The sequence below is a fragment of the Trichosurus vulpecula genome, chromosome 1 (assembly GCF_011100635.1).
Source record: "Trichosurus vulpecula isolate mTriVul1 chromosome 1, mTriVul1.pri, whole genome shotgun sequence".
In the NCBI taxonomy this organism is placed as follows: Eukaryota; Metazoa; Chordata; class Mammalia; order Diprotodontia; family Phalangeridae; genus Trichosurus; species Trichosurus vulpecula.
This window is the reverse complement of record NC_050573.1, coordinates 69,307,465-69,332,977: the sequence shown is the minus strand read 5'-3', so window position 1 is coordinate 69,332,977 and position 25,513 is coordinate 69,307,465. Positions and strand designations below refer to the sequence as shown.

The following is a 25,513-nucleotide window of genomic DNA, read 5'->3' as shown; positions in this document are numbered from 1 at the left end:
GAGAGGCAGTTTATCCCTATGGTAAGAGGTATCCTTTTGTGATCGATTGTCCATCGGAGTGGCAGCCACAGAAAGGAGAGGTCTAAGTGGGATCCTGATCCCAAGTCTCTTCTTTGGAACCAGTTCAAGGCTTTTTTTTTAAAGTTCTTTCTTTTTTCCTTCCTTCCTTTCTTTTTCTTTCTCTTTCTTCTTTCTTTTCTCTTCCTTCTTTCTTTTCTTTTCTTCCTTCCTTCCTTCCTTCCTTCCTTCCTTCCTTCCTTCCTTCCTTCCTTCCTTCCTTCCTTCCTTCCTTTTTTCCTTCCTTCCTTTTTTCCTTCCTTCCTTCCTTCCTTCCTTCTTTCTTTTTCTCTTGGATGAGATTGTCTGGGGGCTGGAAGGGACTTTAGGTCATTTAGTGCCATGTTCTCATTTTGTAGATGAGGGAACCAGGGCCCAGAGAGTTGAAGCGTCTTGTTCAAGGTAACCCAGGCATTCAGGATTATGATGAGAGCAGAGCTCTATAGGAGCCAAACAGTAGCCTCTGCTCCCCTCAGGTAACTGTTCTTGGGGAGAGGCTTATAGAATAGGTTACCAGGGTCAGGTTACATATAGCCTGGGTGGGTCTGGTTCAGCATGGATCCGTTGCCTGGGAGCACTGAGAAATTAAGTGCCTTGACCATGGTCATACAGCTAGTACGTCTCAGAGGCAGGATTCAGCCTAGGTCTTCCTGACTCCAAGACTATGCTGAGCTGAATCTGTCTGATTATGTTCATTTGGGAGGAGAGATCTATGAAACTCAAGGTGATCTTGTGAGTGGAGTTTGTCAGGGCATAGCCACATTTTGGGGGAAGTGTCCACGTTAGCGACTGGTGGGCACTTGGCCAAGTACTGAGAGGAAAGCCAGGGTGTCACTTGGTGCCCAGGGCACTGGCTACATGGTGCTTAAAAAGAAATGGTCATGGACCAAACTATGAGAGGATTTGATGTGCTGATCTGCCCTTTCACATATTAATTTGGGGCTGTAATCAGAATGAGTACAGAGTGAAGGCCATGGGAGATGAAGACAGATCCCTTCTCTCTCTCCACTTCTTTCTTCTCTTCTCACATCCCTTTGAGGGCTGTGGAGTTGGAAAGGAGGGGAGATGGGAGAGTGACCCTGTTTGAGAAAGTGCCAATGCTGGGCTGTTAAAAAAATAAAACATTTTAAAGCAGCTGTAGAGGATGTGAGATGTCTGAGACAGATGGGAGGTGGTGCCCTTGGTAGAATGATTCTCAGAATGAGGTGGTGATGAGCTCTGGTGGGCACCAGGAAGGGTGTGTACAGGAAGTGACTGGTAACTGGATTTCTTCTTTGCTTCCATGTCTGGGAGCTTGGATTCATGACATGCTAGAGGAAGAAACATAGGTTTGGTTAATTTTAGAAAGAAAAAAGAAAGCCAGTGATGGATATAAAAGAAGGCATCTTCACTCATCCTTGCCCTTCTCTCCTCTACTCACTGGTCATGTCTGGGGAGCTGCAATACTTCTTGCTCTTCATGCTACTTCCAGACTCTTCCTCTACCTAAGCAACTTCTTCTTTGAGATTCACGTTATTCAGATTTATCATCCAACCATATTCTGGTGGCTATTCTCTACTAACCCCCAGGACCTGTGATGTACTGGTAAATATTTAACGATCAGCTCTCCAGAAAAAAAATGTCTGTACCACACACTTTTAAGTTTAACCTGCATCATTAACATTTCTGTTATCACTTTCTTACATGTAGAAATCAACAAAGCAATAAATCAATCCCTGATTTGTAGCATTTGCTAATTTCCAATGTGTAAATTAAAATTTATAAAATTTAAATGAAATTTTTGAAAATTTAGCAATTGGCTCTCAAGTGCTGGTATGAGCTGGCTCCAGCACACCCCTGCCCAGGACACTTTTCTCTTTTCCCTAATAAGTTAATTGCCTGGCTTACAATCTTTCTCTTACTCCTGCTTTCATACTAGGGGACTTCAACATACATATTAATACTCCCTCACCCAACCTAACTTCCCAGTTCCTTAATCTACTTAGTTCTCATGACCCACCCCTCAGTCATACATTTGATCTTGCCATCACCCACCAGCTGTTTTTTTTCCATGTTTAGGAACTTCAAAATTGCTTTCTCTGATCATGATATTTTATCATTTTGTCTTTTCCTTTGCCATAAGACCCCTGAGCCTGTCCTTCATTCTCATTGGAATTGCCAATCTCTCTTGCCTCACTCCTTTCCCAGGCCATCACCTCTGGACTGGCTATATACTCTCCTCCCTTCCCCATCTCGATTTCTTGGAGATTCAGTTCAAATCTACATTATCTTCCACACTTGAATCCCTTGCCCCTTTGTCCTATCACCAATTGTACCTTGCAAATCCCAATTTTGGATTGCTCTTACCATCCACTGCCTTATTTCCTATTCATGTGCTGCTGAATGGAATGGGGGGAAAATCATGAAATGATGCTGACTGAGTTCACTACCAATTTATGTTACATAATCTCAGCTGGTCTCTTACTGCAAGGCAATTTTTTTTTACATCTCTCTACTCACCATACTGTCCCATTCACCACAGCAGCTATTCCAAACCTTTTCATCTTTCCTTAAGCCCTCCTGCACACTTCTTCCACTCTTCCCTAACCCTTCATTTAAGGACCTAGATTCATATTTCACTGAAAATTTTAGGACCTTGGCTAAGAGTTTTCTCTTCTCCCCTCCCCATATCACATCACTCAGCTCTCTTCCTCCACTATCTTCTCTTTCACCCCCTTCTGGTGAAGAAGTGATGTGTCTCCTTGCCAAGGCCAGTGCCTCTACATGTACCCTTGATCCCATCCCCTACTGCCCTTCTCTCCTCCCTTGCAGATCGCCCCTCCCCGCTATCATCCCCTTTCTCTCTCAAAAAATTTCCTATCTACCAGCTCTTGTATATATACACTTGCATCTCTCCTTCAAAAAAACTTGCTTCATTTGACTATTCCCACTAACTAGGATTCAAACTCTCTCTGGTTTTCTGCTGAACTCCTCTACAAAGTCATTTATGCCAGTTGCCTCCACTTCTTTTCCTCTCGCTTGCTAGTAAACCCTCTGAAGTCTGGCTTCCAACCTTATCGTTGAGCTGAAACTGTTCTCTCCAAAGTTATTAATGGTTTTTAAATGGCCATCTAATGGCCTTTTCTCAATCCTCACCCTTTTTCTCTCTGCATCCTTCAACACTGCTGATCACCATCTCCTCCTGGGTAGTTTTCCCTCTCTAAAATTGTTCTTTCTTGGTTCTCTTCTTCCCTGCCTGACCTCTCCTCAGTCTCATTTGCTGGATCTTCATTCAGGGGGCACTAATTGTGGCTGTCTCCCAAGGTTCTGCCCTGGGCCAACTTCTCTTCTCCCTCCACACTATCTCGCCTCTATCTCCAATGAGCATCTCTATGCATGATTCCTAGATCTAAATATCCAGCCCCGGTCTCCTTCTTGAACTTGTTAGTTCCATCACTCAGTATTTTTTTTGTGCATCTTGAACTGGATTTCGGCTCAAATTAACATGTCCACAGTAGAGCTCCTTATCTTTTTCCCAAACCCTCCCATGTTCCCAGGCTCACCCAGGCTCATAACCTTGACATCATTCTTGACTCTGCCCTTACACTCATTGCACATATCCAACCAATTGTCAGGCCTTGTCATTTCTACCCTCACATCTCTCATATACATTCCCTTCTCTCCACTCCCACCACCATGTCCTTTGTACAGGCCCTTATCATCTTATGCTGGGACTAGTGCCTTATAATTGGTCCCCCTGATTCAAGTCCCTGCTCGTTCCAATAAACCTTTAACTCAGCTGCCAAACTAATTTTCCTAATGCACAGGTATGAACATGTCACTCCCCACTCCTCAATAAGCCCCAGGGGTTCGCTATTATCTCCAGGATCAAGTATAAAGTCCCCTGGCTTTGAAAGCCTGTCACAACCTGGCCCCATCTTACTTTTCCAGAACACTTTCCTCCTCTTTACTCAATCTACAATCCAGCTACGCCGGGCCTACTCAGTCTTCCTAGCACAAACACCACTTCCCAGCTCCCTTTTCAGGGTTTGTTCTGCATGCCTGAATACTATCCCTCTTTACCTTTTCTTAACGTCCTTTGAAGACAGAGCTCAAATCCCACCTTCTGCAGGAGACTTTCCCCAATTCCTCCCCCATCCCCATTCCCAGGTGCACTTACTGCCTTTCTTGTGAGATTATTTTCCATCTAGTCTGAATCTATCCTGCATGGACATAATTATTTACGTGATGTCTCCCTGACTAGAATCTGAGCTCCTTGAGAGCAGGGACTGTTTTTGCCTTTGTATTGCATAGCACTTAGCGTGGTGCCTGGCACACAGCAAGTGCTTAGTGCATGCTCGTTGACTGATCGATTTACCGCATCCCCAACGAGAGATCGCCCAGCCTCCGCTTGAAGACCTCGGTGATGGGGAACTCACTACAACTTGAGGCATCCCATTCCACTTTGGGACAGCTCCCATTGTTAGGAAGTTTTTCATCATTTCTACCTTAGACCTGCCCTTCTAAAACATCTCCCAATTCTTCCTGGTTCCGTTGTCTGGGGCCAAGCAAGGTTCAGTCCTTCGGATACGTGAAGAGCAGCCACATCCCCTCTGCGTCTTCTTTTCTCCAGGCTAGATGTCCTCGATTCCATCCTTAGTTTGGGGTCATGTGCCATATAAATGCTAATTATTATTATTATTATCACTGTTATTATTATTGCTATCTGTGTGTCCCCAAGTGTTCACTTAACCTCTAGCAGTCACGCTCTCCTTAATTCTAAAAATGAGAGGTTGGACCAGAATAGCATTTAAATATAACTCTCTCATTTGATTCTCACAACAACCTTGGGAGAAAGGTGCCATCATTTTGCCCATTTTACATTTGAGGAAATCAAGGCAAACAGAGGTTAAGTAACTTGCCGAGGTCTCATACAGCTAGTAAGTGTCTGAGGCTGGATTTGAACTCAGGTCTTTCTGACTTCAGGTCCAGAGCCACCTAGCTCGAAGGTCCTTTCTAGCTCTACATCTATGATCCTCTGATATCTCTAAGGTCCCTTCTAGCTCCGACATTCTACGAATCTCTGAAATAAAGAACTCAACCCCAAGTTTTGTCTACAAACCTTGTTTCCTGATCTTCTGTGACCACTGAAGACCTGTTGAGGAGGCAAAGGAAATGACAGTGAGGTGATCGCTCTGTGTATTGCCACTTCTTCAGTACAATAAAGGTCTGAGATCTCCAGGTGGGCTCTCCCCTCTGGCTCTCCACCAACCAAGGTGCCATCCCTCTATGCCTATGTAGACAATTCTCCTTTACTTGTGGTTGATAAAGTCTATAGCTAATGACCATCCCTATGGCCAGGAATGTCCCCACACCTAGTGAGGAGGGAGGGTCTTTCTGGAGGCAGGCACATTATCTCTGGTTGGGCAACGCAAAGTAGCAAGACCAGAATGTGTGCCCTATTGGCATAGCCCGGTAGTACCCAGGGTCCCCTCCACACCCTGATACATGAGGAGAAAGATGGTCAGGGTGTGAGATGCCTAATAAACCGTGGATTTCAGCTCCACAAAAGGTTGCTCAGCACCTACTCTGCGTATAACCCCTGCTAAGATCACTATACGTGTGAGGTGCTGCTAATACAAAAGACAAAAATGAAGCAGCTTTTGCCCTCGAGGAACTTACGTTTAACTGGTGGAGAAGGGGATTCACCAAGTAAATATAAGATCATTTGAGGAAAAGAAAGCACTAAGGGTGGGATAATCAAGGTAGTCTTCCTATCAGAAGAGGGGTCTGAGATGAGCCCTGAAGGAAGAGAAGAATTCTGAGAGGCAACAAGTTTCATTTCAGACATGGGAAAGGCTGATTGTGCAAATGTTTGGAGGTGGGAGCTAGAATGGCCAGTTTGGATGGAATGGAATGTGCACGAAGGGAAGCAATAGAAAATAAGGCTAAAAAGGTAGGTGGAAGTATAGAAGGCCATAGATGCTAGGCTGAGGAGATTGCATTTTGTTCTAGAGGCAATCGGGAGCCATTGAAGGTTTTTGAGCAGAGTAGCAATATGCTCAAATCCATGCCCTAGGAAGAGTCCTTTGGTAAATGTGTGGAGGGAGGATTGAAAGACTGGTGGAAGGGAGAGTAATGATTGATGAAATAATAAAGGGTTTTTGGAGTCACTGAAGGAATACAAGCTCACGTGTATCCTGTCATTCTCAAAAGGCTTTAGGTACAAGTTTGCCACAGAATCCCTCCTAGCTAAGCTGAGCAGGACTGAGGATTTTTCTTCAGCTGTGCCATCTGGTCCCACTACTGATGAGCACAGGAGTTTTGACTTGCTCTGTTACCAACCTAGGCCAATTTGTCCTCCTTTGGCAGCCTAGTGGTCCCCTACTCTGGGGTGGGGCTCACAAAATTGGTGTGGGACTTGGTGTAGATACCAATTGGCTTAGCCCTGTGACACACAGAACTCCTGAGCACAAGTGATCCATTAGCCTCTGCCTCCCTTGTAGCAAGCCTCATAAGCATTCGCCACCATACTTGGTCACCTGGGAATTTTCTTGAGAGTTGTCAAGGAAGGAGGAAGTTTTGCAAACATTTAGTGGAGGTGTGACTTTTCTGGACTAAGCTCATTATATTTTATTTTAGAAAACCATAGAATCTCAGAGTGGCAAAGGACCTCAGAGCCCATTGGATCCAACCCATGCCTAGATAAGTGTTCCCTTTACAACTTAGTTTTCCTTTTTTAAAAGTTAATTTTATTGACATTTTTGGTATTTACATCACCTCCATTTCTGAATAGATCCCTCTCTTCTCTCCTGCCCCTCCCCTTAACCTTATAACAAAGAATAAAAAAGAAAGAGCAAAAAAGCAGAAAAATCAACCGACACACCTCCTGAATTTGGAAGTATATGCAATGTTCCACACTCATAGTTTCCTAGCTCTGCAATCAAGGGAGGGAGGTAGGTGTGTTTTCTCATTACTGGGGTCAAGTTTGGTCATGCTAAGCATACAGCATTCAGTTTCATTTTGGGGGGAAGTACAAGATTAATTTTTAATGATCTATTACTTGTAGTTATGGGGTGGCTGCCATGCCCTACTGTTCCTCTCCATCCCTTCGCTTGAGGGATCTTACTCTGTGCTGACCTTCTAGATTGTAAAGGCATTCACCATCAAGGTGTGATGGAAAGAAACTAGGACTGAGGAAGACAGGATTTAGGACATCCATGTACATCCTTAGACATCCTATAGTTCAGTTGACTTATTTTAGAGCTGAGGAAACTGAGGCCTAGAGAAGGGAAGTGACTTATCTAAGGTCATATAGTGGATGAATTATGGAGCTAGCATCTGAATGAATGTCTTCTGACTCTAAATTCATGGTGCTGTTCATTATGCCATGTTGTTTCTGGTGACTTTGAGTCACAGGACCTAGCTTTGCCACTTGTAAGCTGTGTATTCTTGGGCATTCAGGGTTATGATTGAATTATCACAAGCCTCAGTGTCCCCATCTATAAAATGAGGAGAATCATCCTTGCCTCTTTTACTTCACAGGGCACGTTGGGAAGAAAGTGATTTTTAAATTTCAAAGTGCCATAGAAAAGAACTATTTACTGTTATCAGATATTGCACCACAATCAATTATTTACCTTTCCTCCATCGTTTCTGGCTTTTCTTCTGACCTGTAAGGAACCAAGCACATTTGTGATCCCAGGGACTCAGAGACTCAGGGGGTTAAAATGGCCTCAGAGGGCATCTAGACTGTAAGCTGAACAGGAACCCCTCTCCTCTAATAGATATACATCTCCAACATGTGGTTATCCATCCTTCTCCTGAAGGTCTCCTCTTGTCACGTCCCCCAGTGCCATAGGTCAGTCACCCAAGCCCACCCCAATCCTCCCAAGGGTACTTTCCTCTGACAACAGAAACCAAGAAGAGTTCCTATTCCCATAATCACTATACTAGCCAAAATTAGATCTTACAACTTTTCATCATGGCTCACTCCATACCTGTAGATGGTGTGTTTGGGATACCATCGACCAGGTCACAGGCTAACCCCAGGCACAGTCTCTCTGGCCTCTGTTCCTCTTAGGGTATTGCTCCAAAGTACCATGGCTTCTCAAGTTCTCACAAGCATGCATACTTACTCTTAGGTCACACCCTATGTTCCCCTCCGAAGTCTCAAATGTACATTCATGGATCCCAAGGTCCTTTTGCATACTTGCTCGCTCTGATTTTCTCATTATCTAAACCCACATGCACACCCATAACACTCTTTTCATGCTGTGGCTTTCATAGTTCCTTGACAAATCTTCCAAATTAATCTATATCTATTTCAATATCAATCAATCAATAAGCATCTATTAATCATCTACTATGTGCCAAGCACTGTGCTAAGTACCAGGGATAGAAAAGGAGGCAAAAGACAGTCCCTGCCCTCAAGGAGCTTACAATCCAACGGGGAAGACAAAATGCAAACAACTATATACAAAGCAAGCTATAGACAGGATAAACATGAAATAATTAAAGGGTGGAAAGCACTGGAATTGAGAGGGGTTAGGGAAGGCTTCCTGTAGAAGATGGGGTTTTAGTTGGGACTGAGAGGAAGCCAAGGAGGTCAGCAGTCAGAATAGAGGAGGGAGAGCATTCCAAGCATGGGAGGCAGCTGAGAAAATGCCGAGAGATGCAGTATCTTGTTCATGGCACAATCAGGAGGCCAGTGCCACTGCACGGAAGACTTGAAGAGTAAAGTGTAAGAATATCGGAAAGGTAGGACGGGGCTAGGTTACAAAGGGCTTTGAATGTTAAACAGAGGATTTTGTCTTTGATCCTGGAGGCAATAGCGAGCCACCCAAGTTTATTGAGTAGGGGTGTGTGTGCGTGTGCGTGTGCGTGTGTGTGTGTGTGTGTGTGTGTGTGTGTGTGTGTGAGTGTGACATGATCAGACCTGTACTTGAGGAAAATCACATTAGTGGCTGAACAGAGGATGGATTAGAGTAGGGAGAGACTCACTAGCAGGCTATTGCAGTGATCAAGGCATAAGGTAATGAGGGCCTGTACCAGAATGGTGGCAGTGTCAGAGGAGAGAAGGGGTGTATATCTATCTATAGGTCTGTCTATCTATCTATCTATCTATCTATCTATCTATCTATCTATCTATCTATCTATTTATCTATCTATCTGTCTATCTATCCATCTATCTTTCTTTCAGACTATCTACGTATCTAATCTAGTGTCCCAAAAATCTTAATGCGACTTAAACCTTTTAACAATAGAAAACTACACTACGATTTTTAGGACATCTTGTATATATGTTATACATACATATATACATGTATACAAATATATGTATGTAGTATACATGTGTATTTGTGTGTGTATGTGCATGTACACTCAAAGTCATTGATAAAAATGTTACTAGCACGGGACCAAGAACAGATTCCTGGGTCCCTCAGTTAGATCTCCCTCCAATCTGACATCAGCGTATTCTTGCTAGCTCTTGGACTCTGGTCAAATAAGTGGCTCTGAATCCATATGAACGTACATGCTAAGCTATCCAGATCTGTCCATCTTTTTCACAAGAAAATTTTCCCTGAGATACTCTGTCAAACTGTTGACTAAGCTAAGCCTCCGGCATTTCCTAATTCTGTCAAAAATGGCGGGGAGGTTAGTCTGTCATTAGTCAGTCTTTGCTGGTTCAGTCATCGTTGTTTCCATTTGTAAATCCTCACATCAGGATTCCAAGGTGAGTCCAGTGGGGAAGACTTTGCTCTTGGCTCTTTCCTAGAAACTCAAGATATTTTCCTGTCCATAGTCCTGTGGCATCATTGCCTGTGTCTCAGCTGTCACTTTCACCACTTTCAGTTTCCTAGGATGTAACTTGTCCAGTCCTGGTGACTTGAACTCATTGAGGGCAACATGGGCAGGCATAGAGCCTGGATGGTACATGCTAGTAAATGTATGCCTTTGGAGGGCAGCCGGATACTCTCTCCTCATTCATCTTGGGTTTCAATTCTCTATTAACAATTTTTGTTTCATCATTCTCTGTCTTAAATCATCGTCTCTGGCAGAGAAAACAGAAGTTAAAAAACAAATCAAATTATATTTGTAAAGTACTTAGCACAGTGCCTGGTACATTGTAGGAGCTTAATAAATGCTTGTTCCCTAAATAAACATTGAATGGTTCTCCCTTCTTTCTCGCTGATTCTTCTATTCCACGCTTGATTCTATCCTTTCTTTGATCTTCTTCTTAGCCCCAACAAAACGAAAAACATTAAGAATAAAAAACCACCAAACTGAACACCGCCTTTTTTTTTGTCCTTAGAGGAGTTTCATTATCGCTAGCAATATCCTCAAGGTTTCTTTTGACAGTGTCTTTTTTGTCCCCATGTAAATCATTAGAAGCAATTAGTAGTAATCTGGTTTAACAAGTCTTGGGAGGCCCTTCTATCACATGCAAGATACATGCTGACCTTTTAAATTATTCATGTAAGGTCACCAAACATAAGCCTCAGTACCTATTGGTAAAAAGTTATCATCTACCTCAATTCATCTTTTCTTCCTCTGCCTCTCTCTCCTGGTACCACCTGTAGATCCACAGCAGGATTCCTTAGCATCTAAGTAGATGCTTTCTCTTTAGAGAATCTAGCTTTTCCATCTACAGCAGGGGTATCATGAAATCTTTTATCAGTCTGGTGAAACCTATGGATCCTTTCTCAGAATAACATTTTTAAGTGCATGAAATAAAATGCAAAGGAAACCAATTTTATTGACATATGGTTATCGATATATACATATTTATGTGTGTGTGAATATGTATGTGTGTGTATGTGTATGGGCCACTAGGTGGTTTGGAGTCAGGAAGATTCATCTTCCTGAATTCAAATCTGGCCTCAGATACTTACTAGCTATATTACTTTGGGGAAGTCACTTAACTCTGTTTGCCTCAGTTTCCTCACCTGTAAAATGAGCTGGAGAAGGAAATGGCAAAACACTCCAGTATCTTTACCCAGAAAACCCCAAATGGGGTCATGAAGGGTCAGATACAACTGAAAAGACTGAACAACGATATATATGTATATGTATGATATATACATATGCCCATGTGTGTATACATCTCTACATCTATCTTTCTCTCTATCCCAATTTCATGTGCTTAAGTTAAGAACCTCTGATTTACAGGAGGGGCCTCATCTTGATTACTCAGGTCCAAGTGTTGAGTAGTCCTTCCTTTCTTCTCTGTGTCATATTCATCCATTGGTCAACCAAATTTTTCACATGGGTCATTTTTCCTGATAACATTGTAGATTCCAGGATTTTATAAATCTGCTTTATGCTCATTCCATTGGTAGTGGAGCTATAGTATGTTGGTTACTAGACTCCAATATGGCCACCAATTCCTCCCAAACCCTTCCTGCCCACATACACAAAAGTGTTACATACCTTTCTCTCCTGGCCTTGATTCTTTCTTCTTCGTATCTGAAAGAAAGAAAAAGCATAAGACATAACTCATAGCTGTATGCAGCAACATGAGGAGAAGTCCTACATCCTTCTGTCCTGGGACACATAAAATGCCCTTAGGTAGAGAGTACAGAAACAATTTTATCTTTATATCCTAGTAAGATTAAAATATACAGTAAACTTTTAATCCAGCACTGCTCATGTTAGTATAGTCAGAGAGACAGGGCAGCTACCAGTTGTACTAACTAATGAAGATGAGTTCTCAGTCCAGCGCTGCATGGCTAGCATAGACAGAGATAGGGAGAAAGAGAAATTCTGGGCTGGTTTCCCCAAACTGGTCCTTACACTGTGGTTATAGAGCTGATTGCCTTGACAAGAGGGTGAGAAAGACACCCAGGTGAGGCCTCCCTGTACAGCTGTTGGGGATCTGATTACATAGACAACCCGTTTTCTCTGTATGGTGTGTGAACCATGGAAGCACCATGAAGTTGTAGGCACAAAGGACATTACAGGTGATGATGACTCTGTCAAGGATGCGATGATGGTGGCCTTGATAGCTCTTCTGAGCCCTTCTTCATTCACTCAGGAACAGGACCCTGGCTGTCAGATGTTGAGGGACACTAGGAGTTGAAAGTGCTGCACATAATTAAATCAAGGGGGCCTGGGGACTCCTCTTGGTCTAATAGCTTTACTCCCTTCCATGAACTCTGCGATCCCACCATGCCAGCCTTCTTGGTATTCCTTGCACACAACGCTCCATCTTCCAGTTCTGTGCATTTTTACTGGTTGGTCTCCATGCCTGGAATGTTCTCCCTCCTCATAGCAGACTCCTGGCTTCCTTCCAGATTCAGCTCAAATCCCACCTTCTGCACAAGGCCTTTCCTAGCCTACCCACTGCTGGCGCCTTTCCTCTGAGATTACCTCCTATTTACACTGAATGGATCTCATCTGCAAATAGTCATGTTTATGTTGTCTTCCCCAATGGCATGTGAACTCCTTAAGCATAGGGACTCCCCCCCTTTCTCTTTCTTTGTATTTCCAGTGCTTGGCACAGTGCCTGACGCTTATTAAGTGTTTTGCAAATGCTTGTTGACTAACAGCAGTCTACCCTGAATAGCTTCAGGATTCGGAGGGCAGAATCATCAAGTCTTGCTGTTAGAAGGGATTGGGGCCATCAAGTAGATGAGGCAGAAACAGGACAAAGGGTGACAGATCCAGAGTCAAATTTTGACTCGATATAAGGATAAATATTATTGCAATCAGGGCTGTCTAAAAGTGGAGTGGGATGTTTCAGGAGAGCTAAATTTCCCATTATTGTGATTTTTCAGGTGGAGGCCAGATGGCCATATTGCCGAATGTCAAGGCCTTCTGAGGTTTCTTCTAACCCTGAGATCCCATGGTCCCAGAGCTACAGAGCTACAAAACCCACTTATTCCTTCTGTATGATGGCCCTTTAAATATAGAGACAGGGATCATGTGTACTCTGTCCTCTCTCTTCAACTAAATCTTCTCTTCTCCAATTAAAGTACCTTTAGTGCCTTCAACCATTCATCATAAGACATGGTTTCCAGATGCCTCTTCATCTTAGTTCTTTCCTTTGAATGCTCACTAGTTCCAAAGAACTTGCTTGTATAGACCTCAAAGGATCTGTTATTTCATTGGTATGGGAAAGGCCACCACTAACCCAGTTTGCAGCCCTCTCCATCCCTTATCAGATAGTTTCATGAGTTTCTACACACACACACACACACACACACACACACACACACACACAATTTATCACCTGGTAGCCAGCATTCTGGTGATGAAAGTCACTAGCCCTTCTGACAAGAGATACATCAGTCTATCATGAGGCCCCCTATGTGAAGTCATTCTCAGTTGGTGGGACCTATCCCAGCTTGAGTTCCCACTGGCACAGCTTTTGAAAGGCTAGAATCCCCCTCCAGGCCTCAAGGAGGAATGGGAGAGAATCCTGAGTGGAGAATTTTGCATTTGAAGTGTGGTTCTCAGGAGGGAACACAATGCTTCTGATGTGCTCTGAGTATACAAGAGTCCTGAAAGGTCTTGAAGGGATCTGGCAAGATAGGTCATGGAGAGGGTGCTCTAGAGGAGGCGAGCATTCCAGGCTCTGGGGCAAAACTGCCACTTACTGTTGGATGCAGTCGGGAATCTGTACGTGTTCCATGGGGATGAGTTGTTCCAATTCTTCTAGGCTGTGCACATATTGGATCTTACTGATGAACTTCACACTAGGAAGAAAATACGATGGAGTTGCAGGTGAAATTGTTCACAGTCGGTGGGAGGTGAGTGATAAAAAGTGATTAAATATTTTAGAGTCTTAAAGACAATCTAGGGATCATTTAGTTCAAGAGTTCCTAACGGGGGGGGTCCCTGAACTTTTTTTTGAAGTTTGGATAATTGTATTTCAATATAATTGGCTTCCTTTGTAATTCTATGTATTTTATATTATGCATTTAAGAACATGATTCTAAGAGGGGTCCATAAGTTCCATCATATTGCCAAAGGGACAATTGCCAGGACACGTTAAAAGGTAACAAATGCCTGATCTAGTGCTAACCCCCTTGCTTTATCAATGAGGAAATTTTGGGCTAGAGAAATGACTTGCCCCTGGTCATGTAGCTAGTGAGGGACAGATAGAGAATGAATAATGGATCTCAGAGCTGGAAGGGACCTTAGAGGTCACCTATAGCATGCAGGTATTTCTTCTACAGCATACCTGACAGCTATCCAGCTGTCATCCAGCTGGATGGCAGTCATCCAGCTATCACTTCTCTTTTTTTTGGAGGGGGGAAGGCAGGGCAATTGGGGTTAAGTGACTTGCCCAAGGTCACACGGCTAGTGATTGTGTCAAGTGTTTGAGGCCGGATTTAAACTCAGGTCCTCCTGACTCCAGGGCCAGTGCTCTACTCACTGCGTCACCTATCTGTTCCCCAGCTATCATTTCTAATCATCCCCATCATCTCCAGGGATGATGATGATGAAGATGATGATGATAATTCTCTCTCTCTTTCTCTCCTCTTGCCCTTCTCTCCCTCTCCTCTCTCTCTCCCCCTTCTCTCTCTCTCTCTCTCTCTCTCTCTTCCTCTCCCTCCCTCCTTCCCTCCCTCCCTCCTTTCTTCCCTCCCTCCCTCCTTCACCCTCTTTGTCTACATTACCTTACAACAGAGACTGGTGGCAACGGAGGCCCTCACTAATGTCCAAGGGGGCTAATTTACTGAATCAAATCTGAAGGAAGATCAGAAACCATCTAGCCCACAATTCTTTCCTTTTACATATGGGGAAAGTGAGGCTTAGCCAGGAGACAGAAAGATTATGTTACAGTGGCAAGAGCCCTATATTTGGAGTTGGGGACCTGTGTTCAGTTTCAGATCTGTCACTTCTCACCTGTGTGACCTTGTCTCTGTGGGCCTCCATTTCCTTAACTATAAAATAAAAGAGTTGGACTTGATGGTCTTTAGAGTCCTGTACATCTTTAAATCTATGATTCTAAGAAACTTGCCCAAGGTCACACAACCAGTAAGTGGCAGAGCAGCGACTTGATTCTAAGGCCAGTGATCTTTACACTTTGCCTCACTTCCATTGCTGTTCAATTCAGCTGCTTTTTGGTCCTGCATATTGGAGATCAGAGAATCCTAGCTGGAGAAACTCCTCTTTACTTCACCCCCTGACTCACACTGGTCAGAAGGTTCCTTGCTTACCTGATGAAGGGCCTGGAGATGGCCAACACTGTTCTAATAAACCAAGAGGGGTGGACAATGATTAGAGATTTCAGATTTTTCCGAAGCCTGTTGGAAAAGGCAAAAAGGAAAAAAAAAGAAGATTCAGTCAATCCACAAACATATTTTTACCTTCTCCTCCCTTCCTTCCTTCCTTCCTTCCTTCCTTCCTTCCTTCCTTCCTTCCTTCCTTCCTTCCTCCCTTCCTTCCTTCCTTTCTTCCCTTTTTTTCTTTCCTCTATCCCTTCTTCCTTTCTTTCTCCCTCCTTTCTTTCCTTCCTTCCTTCTTTTTTCTCTTCCCTCCTTCTCTTCTTTCTTTTCTTTCCCTTCCTTCCTTCCTTCTTTCCTTTGTCCCTTCCTTCCTTCCTTTCTTTCTTTCTCTCTCTCTTTCTTTCTTTCTTTCTCTTTTCTCCCTCATTCCCTCTTTCCTTCCTTCCTTCCCTCCCTCCTTCCCTCCCTCCCTTCCTTCCTTCTTTCCTTCCTTCCTCTTTCCCTCCCTCCTCCCTTCCTTCCCCCCCTCCTTCCTTCTACTCTTTTTAGACAGGAACTCATAATTTTGTCCAGGCTGGAAGTGCAGCCCTCATTAGCTGCCCCAGTCCTACTGATGATCAGCTTTGAAATACTCTGTTTCTCCTATGGGCCAATTTTCCTCTCCTTAGGCAGATTGATGGCCCCTTGCTCCTTGGGGTTCGATACACTGGTGTCAGATTTGGAGCAGACATCCAATCAGCTCAGCCCACTGCAGCTCAGAACTCTCAAGCTCAAGCTATCCACTGACCTCAGCCTCCTAGGTGGCGGGAATCATAGGTGTTTGCCAGCAAGCTCAGCCATGGACACCTATTTCTTTAGTACCGACCTTGTAGAAGTGCTATGCACTGAGGCAGCTAGGTGGTACAGTGGGTAGAGTGCTGGACCTGTAGTCTGGAGTTTAGACACTCTGCCTGCCTCAGATTACTGATCTGTGAAATGGGGTAATAACAGCACCTACCTCTCAGGTTATTACGAGGATGAAATGAGAGGACATTTTCAAAGTGCTTTGCAGACCTTCAAATGCTTTATAAATGCTAGCTAATATTATAATACAATGCTCTGGGTGATATAAAAGTGGTTAAACATTCGAATCCTGCCCTTGAATAGGGGCACATCGCCTAACCTCTCTGTCTCTCAGGAACTCTCTTAGACTTTTGGTTATAGACAGGTAGTGATCTGAGTTGGCAGAGGGAGTTTCCATACCAGTGAAATCGCACACCCCAGGTGTATTGACACAATTAACATCTAATACTAATGGACATGGAATGGCAGATGTAGAAGGGCCCTTAGGTCGTAAGTGAGAGAATTTTAGAGTTAGGGTGGATTTTGGCAATCATCTAACCCAGGGGTTATTAACCTTTTCTATGTCATGGACCCTTTTGGCAGTTTGGTGAAGCTTTATCTCAGAATAATGCTTTTAAATGCATAAAGGATCAAGAAAACTAAGAGTTAGTGAAAATAAAGATATTTTTTTCCTGATCCAAGTTTAAGGACCTCTCTCATTTAGATCGAGCCTAACCCTCTTATTTTACAAATTGGGAAACTGAGTCACTGAGTGGGTCACATAATGCCTCAGTTGAGTAAGCTGGGACTTGAACCCCTTCCTTGTTGACTCCAAATCCAGTGTTTTTCCCACAACAACATTACTTCATTTGGTGCTCACCTTCTGTCAATCATCTGATAACATTTCTTCAGCCAGCCAATCCCTGGCATCCTCCGTCGTGGGGTGGCACCATTCAGGTACACAATCATATAATCTTCAGCCACAAGGAGCTCCAAACTGCTAATGACATACCTGGGAACCAAAGTCAGGAGTCTGTGAGTATGGAGCCCCTGCCTCTGATGCTGGTGCAGCAGCCCCTCACCCTCACCACCATTCTCCACTTGTGGCGGCCATTGGTGTCCAGTACTGCTGATGGGGATGGCCACTCGCCCTTTGCCTACCCTCGTTCTTGATGCTAACTCAGGATGCAACTAGCCATTTCCTCTCTTGTGCACACATGATGATGGCGGGTGGCTCCATAGCATGCACTAATTTTTGTAAGTAGACACAGAGAGGCAACATTTTGTGGTGGAAAGGAAGTTTAGGAAACCTAGATTCTTATTTTTGCTTTAGCAGGAATTTGCCAAACATCCTTTGGCACATATTTTTGCCTTCTTCGCTTCAGTTTCCTCAAGAGTGAGGGAGGGAATAAACATTCATATAGCACCTAATATGTGCCAGGCACTGTGCTAAATGCTTTACAAATATTATCTCATTTGGTCTTCACAACAACTTCATATGGTAGGTGCTGTTATTAACCCTACTTTTACAGTTGAGGAAACTGAGGCAAACAGAGGTTAAGGGACTTATCCAGGGTCACACAGCTGGTACATGTCTGAGGCTGGATTTGAACTCGGGGCTTCCTCTTTTGAGGCTATCCACCGCACCGCCTAGCTGCCTTTCATCAGTGAAAATGCAGGGGTCAGATGAGATGTTCCTAAGGTTCCCCCCCAGCTCTAACATTCTAAGAGTACTATTCCCCCAGATATTGTCTCCACTTTGGTCGCCTGTTTTTGCCACTAGGAGGACCTGTCATCCTGGGTAGTGCTCACTACTAAAGACAGACTGATATTAATGAGGACCTATGCCCTGCTGGCATTTGGGATGATTTTGGTGGATGTGGGAGCTACAGCTACACTTTATGGTCAGCGATAGGTCTGCACATTGGCTAAGCATGCAGCTGCGTGTGGATCCTCAGGTGAAGGGCCACTTTATTCTCACATATAGAACTACAGAATTGTTTTGTAAAGTAAGATTCAATTAGATGTAGCAACCATCTATTAAATATCTATTATGTGCAAGGCCTTGGGTTTGGTTCTAGGGATAAAGAGATGAAAAAGTATGCTGCTGTTCCTGACCTGAGAGAGCTTATAGTCTAACGGGGAGGTGGGAAGGAATGTGACGTATATGCAAATAAGGTAGATATGTAGATATACTAGGTGATGCAGTGAATAGAGTACAGGCCTTGGAGTCAGGAAGGACTGAGTTGAAATCCTGTTTCAGGCTTTTTACTAGCTGGGTGACCCTGGGCAAGTCACTTAACATTGTCAGCCTCAGTTTCCCCACCTATAAAATGGGGGTAATAACACCTACCACACAGGGGTGTCATGACGACTACAGGAATAAAAGTTTGTAAAGTGCTTTGCCAATCTTAAAGTGCTATATAAATCTTAGCTATTATTATTGGTTTTATCATTATCATTACTATCAGGAGAGTCAACTAAATACAATGAAGAATTTGAGAAGGAAGACATCACTTTCACCTAGGGAGAGGTTAGAGAAGGCTCTGTGCCATCTTAGTTGGGCTTTGGGGTGAGGGCAGGGACTTCAGACAGAGTTTCTTAGGATTGGTGACAAATCTCCCAAATGCATCCTGCCCTCTATCTCCTCCATGCTTTTGTTTACAAAGAGTTGGTCCTTTCCACCTCTAAAATACCCATGTGATCTTGGGGAAGTCACTTCTCACTTTTCACAGCTTTAACAATGAAGGGCTTGTCCTAGATGACCTCTGGTCATCTTCCAGCTCTAAAGCTATGACTGTATGAAAGTCAGAGGCCCAAGTGTTCCCAATCTTTCACTGGTCCCCTCTTATCCACAGGGGAGAAAGTTCAGACTCTTTTGTTTGACAATCTGGCCCTTATCTCATATGACTTCTTTCCATACACTCTATGATTCAGCCCCCTGGACAGCTCTCTGCCCCCTGAGCTCAGCCTAGGCTTTCCTACTTTAGTGCCTTTGCTCATGCTCTTGTCATGTCTGGAATGCCCTCCTCTCCCTTCTTTGCCTGTTGATTTCCTAATCATCCTTTAAAGCCCAACTCAAGTAATAATTCATGATGATGTGTCATTTTACAGATCCTCTCACCAACCCTGTGACATAATTCTTTTATTATGCATTTTATACACATTTAACAAATGAGGAAATTCAAGCTCAAGGAGATTAACTTACTTGCCTGTGGTTACCCAGAGAATGTCAGAGGTAGACTTTGAACTCAGGTCCCTCCTTACTCCAAATTCAGCCTCTTTATGACTACATCATGCTGCCTCCCTTACTTAAATGCTACCTGCCATTGGGGGCTCCTCCTTAGGTCTCTGAGAGCACTTTGGCACCTCTCTATAACAGATGTATAATATTATAAAATGCAGTTATCTATATTTGTCTTATTTCACTAGTCATACCATGAGTGTAGGGACCATCCAAATTTTTTATCTCCTTCTGCACCCAGATGAGTGATCAGCATAAAAGGCACCTCATTCCCAGACAAGTCTGTACCCCCATGCCAGAAGGCGTCTGTGAGGCAGAAAGCCTCTTCTGCTTGACCCAACTTACAGGAAGAGATTTTCCATTATGTAATGGTAATCTGGAGAATTACTGTCTGGGAGATAGCAGGCTGCAAAGACGATGATAGCATTCAGACCTTCACCATAGTACCCTGGGAGAAAAACAAACAGCATATTACAGAGTGAACACCATAGGCAGATTCAGTGCCTTTTGTGGTCCTTCCAATGTTTTGATTTTTGTTAGCGTGTGAATTTGAAGCAGGCCAGCACTTCCCTTCCTACTTTCCCAACTCCTCTACCTGAACATTTCTCACATGTTTCATGAGTTCATTCCTTCCCTCTGGAGTCCCTAATATCCCCTCTACTACCAGCATTTCAAAGGCCCATGAATCATGCTGATTAATGCTCCTCTATCCTAGAGCTGAAATACTTCACATTTCTGTGATTTCCTGGATGCAAATACTATTTCCATGGACACAAGTTTTATTTCACCCCATGCCTCGGTACACAGTTGTCATGAGTCACTGTATCAAAAAATGTCATGACCTTACAGCCCCTTTGAACTTAGTCTGGTCCTTGGATAACAATGATACTGTCTGTATCAGGCTCATAATAAAAAATAAAATGGAATAACAATCATTTCACTAGCTGAAGGCAGAGAACTAGGCCTGGAGTCAGGAAGACCTGAGTTCAAATTTGACCTCAGATACTCACTAGCCATGTGACCTTGGGCAAGTCATTTAGCCTCTGTTTGCCTTAATCCACTGGAGAAGGAAATGGAAAGTGACTCTAGTATCTGTGCCAAGAAAACCCTGTACGGTGTCATAAAGAGTTGGATGTGACCGAATAACAACAAAATTATTTTTTCCAAATGTTGAGCTTCAATCTGCCTCTGCAACTTTTACCCACTAGTCTATTTTCTCATTATAGTCTTGAGAAAGCGGCGATTTTTATCTCTATTTGATTGATGAGAAAACTGTGGCTCTGAGAAATAAAATGTGACCAGGCTCACATAGCTGGTACGTGGCAGAATTGGGATTTGTTCTAAATTTCCTGACTCCCATATTTGAAATATCCCAAGAACAGTAAAAGAAAGAAAGAAATATGGTGAATCAGATTCTGGGACATCTCTGCACATTAAAGGCTGCCAGAGGTGGGGTCCTGTGGTAGAGGACATTATAAAAAGCTGTGATTTATGGCTATCAGGACTACTTGGAGTTGAGGCCACTGACATGGCCTGAAGGCAGAATTCGCACAGCATGAAGGGGAAAAAATCCACCATGAACAACTTTGTCCGGAGCTTCTGAAATCTGTGGAACAGCTTCAAAGAATCCAGCTTAATGATCTGCTAGGATCAGACTGGATGATTTGGCAAGAACTTCTGCTCTTTTGCTATCCTTTGTCCTTGAGGAATATTGCCAGCATCCACCATTCCCCCCTTCTCATATGAGCCCCGTGGGAGCCAATGGGGAATCTCTAACACAGAAGAATGGATGGGGGAAAGAATGAGCGGGGCTCAGATGCCTATCTCAGCTAAAGGAGCTTGTAACCACCCGATGAGGAGGAGAGTTTTTTCCAACTTGTGCATTAATTTTTCACAAATTAAACTGCAGGATGTTATCTACCTTTATTCATTGGGATTAGTGGGAAGAGGGAAATTCAGAGAGAGAATGATTCTAAGGGATGGGGGCTGAGCCAAGATAATTGAACCAGCGACTATTTTTAAGATTAAAGTATGCATCAACCCTTTGATATGAACTTGGGCAATAGCATGGGGAGAGGGGAAAGCAGAATTTGACTACTGAAAGCCAAAGGCAAAATAGCTCCTTTCCTTTAAAAGGAACAGTTCAGGCTTTGAGTGTCCTCTAGTGTCCATAGGAGATAACACACTAGAAGTTGATAGTTTTGTGCATTAAGCAGGATGGAGAGAGAACAGCTCAAGCAGAGCATCACCTTGTGGCTGTCTTAGATATTACACTCTAAATCATTCCAAATCTTTCTGCCCAGTTGTATGTAACCTAACATGTTTAAGCCAAAGCGTTACAGATGAAAATAAAGGAACCCAAAGGCTTCCTCAGTACTCACCTCCATGGGTCACCACCTTCATATAGGGTTTGATCATCTGGAGGTCAATTCGGTGCTCCTGCTCACCAATGATAACCGTTCTCCACAGGCGCCCATTAGCGGCACCACCTTCTTCAGCTGCCCCATCCCCAAAGAGGTCTGCACTGTCACCAGGCATGTTCTTAGCAGTGGCCACGGGGGTGTCATCTGAAAGCAGGACATGAAAAGTCATTATTTTTATCTTCCAAGGCAGCAGAGAATGAAAGAATTCTCATTGATTTCAAGTCCATCAGTTCAGTGAAAATCCATTCATTCAACAAATGTATTTGTTAAACTCTATGTGCAGAGCACTGTTTGGTGAATGGAAAGTTTGTATAGACATAATTTCTGTCCTCATGGAACTTAAATTTATTGGATGCCTATTGTGTGCCTGGCACTGTAGGGATAGAAAGATGATTCCTGCCCTTGAAGAACTCCCCATCATCTGGGAAAGAAAAGACAACAACCACAATAATAGCTCCCATTTCTATAGTGCTTTGAGTATTACAAAATGCATTTTCTACCACAACCCTATGAGGTCACTAGGGCAGGTTTTTAGAAAAAGCTCTATATCACAAATGAAGGAGCTAAGGGTTCCAGCAGTCAAGTGGTTTGCCCAAGATCACAGTTACTAGATAGCAGAGCAGGGACTTAAACCCAGGTCTTCTGACTCTGCCTACTAGGATCAGACTGGGTAAACTGGAAGAGTCTTTGCTCTTCTGCCTTCCTTTTTGTTTGGGTAATGGTGCCAGAATCCTTATGAGCCGTAGGAGGGCATGGGGAATTCCCAGCATGGAAGATCAAACGTGGGAAGCAAAGACAGAGGGGGAAATGATCATCTCATGTAGAGATTAGAGCTATCCCAAAGTACAATGGGCTCCTTTGAGAGGAAGTGGGACCCCCTCCTCCTTGGAGGTCACCAAGTGGAGTTTGCCTGATCTTTTGTCAGGTATGTTATAGGGGGGATTCCTTTCTTAGACAGGTTGGACTAGATGGCTATTGAGGTGCTTTCTAACTCTCAGATTCTGTGACATGGTGACTCTGTGGCTCTAAGACAAGTGCTCTTTTTACTACATAGCACTGTCGCCTTTATAAGACCAACTTAAATACCACCTCTTCCAAGAAGTCTTGACTCAACCTTCTTTCTCTCTGCCTTTCTCCTTGGTAATGAAGACCTTTTACCCCTTTGACCTCATACAGCATTTCATTTGTGCTTCTCTGATGCAATTATCATGAATTATTACATTTGAGGATCTGTGTATATTACTTATATGTTATAGTTAATCTCTGTTTATCTTTCCTCTTTGCTATACTGTAAGTTGCATGGGGGCAGGGACACTGCCTTTTCTACTTTTTCTCTCTCTCCCAACACCCAGCACCCAGGGCTGTGGGCAGAGAAGCTACTTACTGAATACTTACTGAATGGAATGAATTGAAAGAATTCTTTTGTCAGAGCAAAAACTACAGTCCTTCCCTGCCTCAACAGACAATTCATGAGATTCTGTGTTCAAAGCACTGGCGGCCTATCTTTGGTGATGAGCGTCTTTTGGTCAAATCACTTTATCTCTCTGAGCCTCTGGTTCCTTCTCTGTGAAATGGAGAGGCAATGTGGTGGGATAGAAAGGATGCTGTCTTTGGAGTCAAGAGACTGACTTAGGTTTTGAATCCTGGCTTAACTACTTAGAACTTGTTAGTCCCTGCCCTCCCAAGCCTCTGTTTCCTTTTCTGTAGAACGAGGAGGCTGGACTGGGCTGTCTCTGAGATGATCTCATAAGGATATAGAACTAGATGGTCTGAAAGTCTAGGATCTTTAGAGGTGCCACCTCCTAGACTCATGAGGAAAGGGTTTTGGAAACTTTGGAAATGGGAATGATTATTTCTCTAGCCTGCCCTGACGACCCTTCTCCAGACTCTCGCTCCTTGGCTCTGAATTGTACAGCTTAGAACTCAATTATACGCTGCCTTGAGTCGTTCAGTGTTGTTGTGGGTGTTAGACTCACCTCCCAAACTAGACTGTGATCTTTGTGTGGCCGGGACAATGTCTCACATCATTGGCTAAGCACGTTCAATAAATGCTTGCTGGCTGTATGTTCCTTAGGCCAACCAAAGGTCTATTATAATCAGAGGTCAGTCACTTTCTTATATATAAACTCAGTCATGTTTATTCTCTGCTCAAAACCTTTCAGTGAGTCCCTATTGCCTTCCAGGCAAAGTTCCTCTAGTTGTCATTCAAGGCCTGTGAACCCTCCTACCCTGTGGTTTAGCCAGACTTGTCTGTCTCCTGAAACTCTACTGACTATTCCTAAATAGATCTGGAAAGGAATTCAGAGATCATCTAATCTAGCACCCTCATTTTACAGTGAGAAAACGGAGGCCTAGAGAAGGAAGTAATTTGCCCAAGGTCGCACAAGTCTTCTGACTCCAGGCAGCTGGGTGGTGCGATGGATAGAGTGCCAGAGTCGAGAAGACTCATCTCCCCAAGTTCAAATCTGGCCTCAGATACTAACTAGCTGTAGGGCCCTGGGCAAGTCACTTAAGCCTGTTTGCTTCAGTTTCCTCATCTATAAAATGAGCCGGAGAAGGAATCACTCCAGTATCTCTGCCAAGAAGACCCCAGTGTGGTCACAAAGGGCTGGACATGACTGAAAAACATCTGAACAACCAGTGCTGACTCCAAATCCCTTTCTCCTTCTACTTCATAATGCTGCTTCCCTATATTTGGGATGTTCTCCATCCTCCTTTTCACCTGTTGAATCCCTACCCATCATTAAAGTCCAACCCAAATACTGTCTCCAGGAAGCCTTCCTAGATTTCCCCTCCCCCACCCCCATGGGTAACTACCTTTGTCCCCTAGACTTCACATAGCATTTTGTTTTGTGCCATTGTAATGCAAGTATAATATAATACTGTGTATTATTATCTGAATTTCTGTCTTATACTCCTACCAGGCTCTAAGTCACAAGAGGAGGGAAGGGACCAGGACTCATCCAAACTTTACATCTTCCCCAGCACTGAGCATAGGACTCTGTACACCACAGGTGCTTAATAAATGTTTGCCCAACAAATTCAAATGGAATGAAGGGTTGAATGTGCTTTGTCGCTATTTAACCCTCCATGGGTGACCACCTCTTTAGAACTGTCCTTAAGGTGGCTTTGTAAATAGCCACTTGTCAAAGGCTAAGATTAGCCTGACTACTGACTGCTTCGGACACTGGGAACTGATATTTTTAGCTCCAAGGAGCCTGGGGGGTTGGAGTGGGGCAGGAGCTAAGTCAAGAGGGGCCTGGGAAATCTTTGTCTTTGGGACAGGATAAAGTAGAATGATGGGTCATGAAAGAGGGGGAATTTGAGGATAGGCTGAAACTGAATTCTGCTTTTAAAATGGGCGTCGTGGAAATCTCTGGGTCCTAGTCCTAGCTCCGCCACTTACTAGCTTTGTGAACTCGGTAATGGCTTGTTTAACCTCGGCTTCCTCATCTGTAAAATGGGGATATAATTCTCCCTGCCCCATAAAGCCATTAGGAGAAAGGGTTGTAAAAAAACAAACCTAGAGGAATGAAATTATTATAATAATTATTAAAGTCAACAGATCCTGATGAACTGGTCAGAGAGACAAACAAAAGGTCAGAGCTAGAAGGGGCCTCGCTTAGAACATGATGGTTAGAGCCTTGAAAGCAGAGTAGTGTAGTGGGAAGAGCTCCAGATTTGGAGTCTGCAGATCTGGGTTTGAATCTGGACTCTGCTACTTGCTAAATCTGAGCAAATCATGATCTTTTTGAGTGTCAGTTTTTTCAAATGTAAAATCAGAGGGGAGGGCAGGGACTAAGTGATCC

The 25,513-nt window shown here is 43.7% G+C and overlaps 1 protein-coding gene across 1 annotated transcript in view; it reads right to left on the bottom strand.

Annotated features, from left to right (window-relative positions):
* Positions 1–203: 203 nt before the first annotated feature.
* The window catches only part of ATCAY (ATCAY kinesin light chain interacting caytaxin), a 44,247-nt gene continuing 18,937 nt past the window's right edge, over positions 204–25,513 (bottom strand). Inside the window, exons 4-12 of the mRNA XM_036748541.1 lie at positions 21,663–21,848; positions 19,627–19,729; positions 16,918–17,049; positions 15,207–15,293; positions 13,638–13,736; positions 11,470–11,505; positions 7,677–7,709; positions 5,159–5,191; positions 204–1,367 (exon numbers count right to left, since the gene is read on the bottom strand). Coding sequence (XP_036604436.1) covers positions 1,358–1,367; positions 5,159–5,191; positions 7,677–7,709; positions 11,470–11,505; positions 13,638–13,736; positions 15,207–15,293; positions 16,918–17,049; positions 19,627–19,729; positions 21,663–21,848 — 719 coding nt within the window. The 3' untranslated portion in view covers positions 204–1,357. The remainder of the gene's footprint in view (positions 1,368–5,158; positions 5,192–7,676; positions 7,710–11,469; positions 11,506–13,637; positions 13,737–15,206; positions 15,294–16,917; positions 17,050–19,626; positions 19,730–21,662; positions 21,849–25,513) is intronic.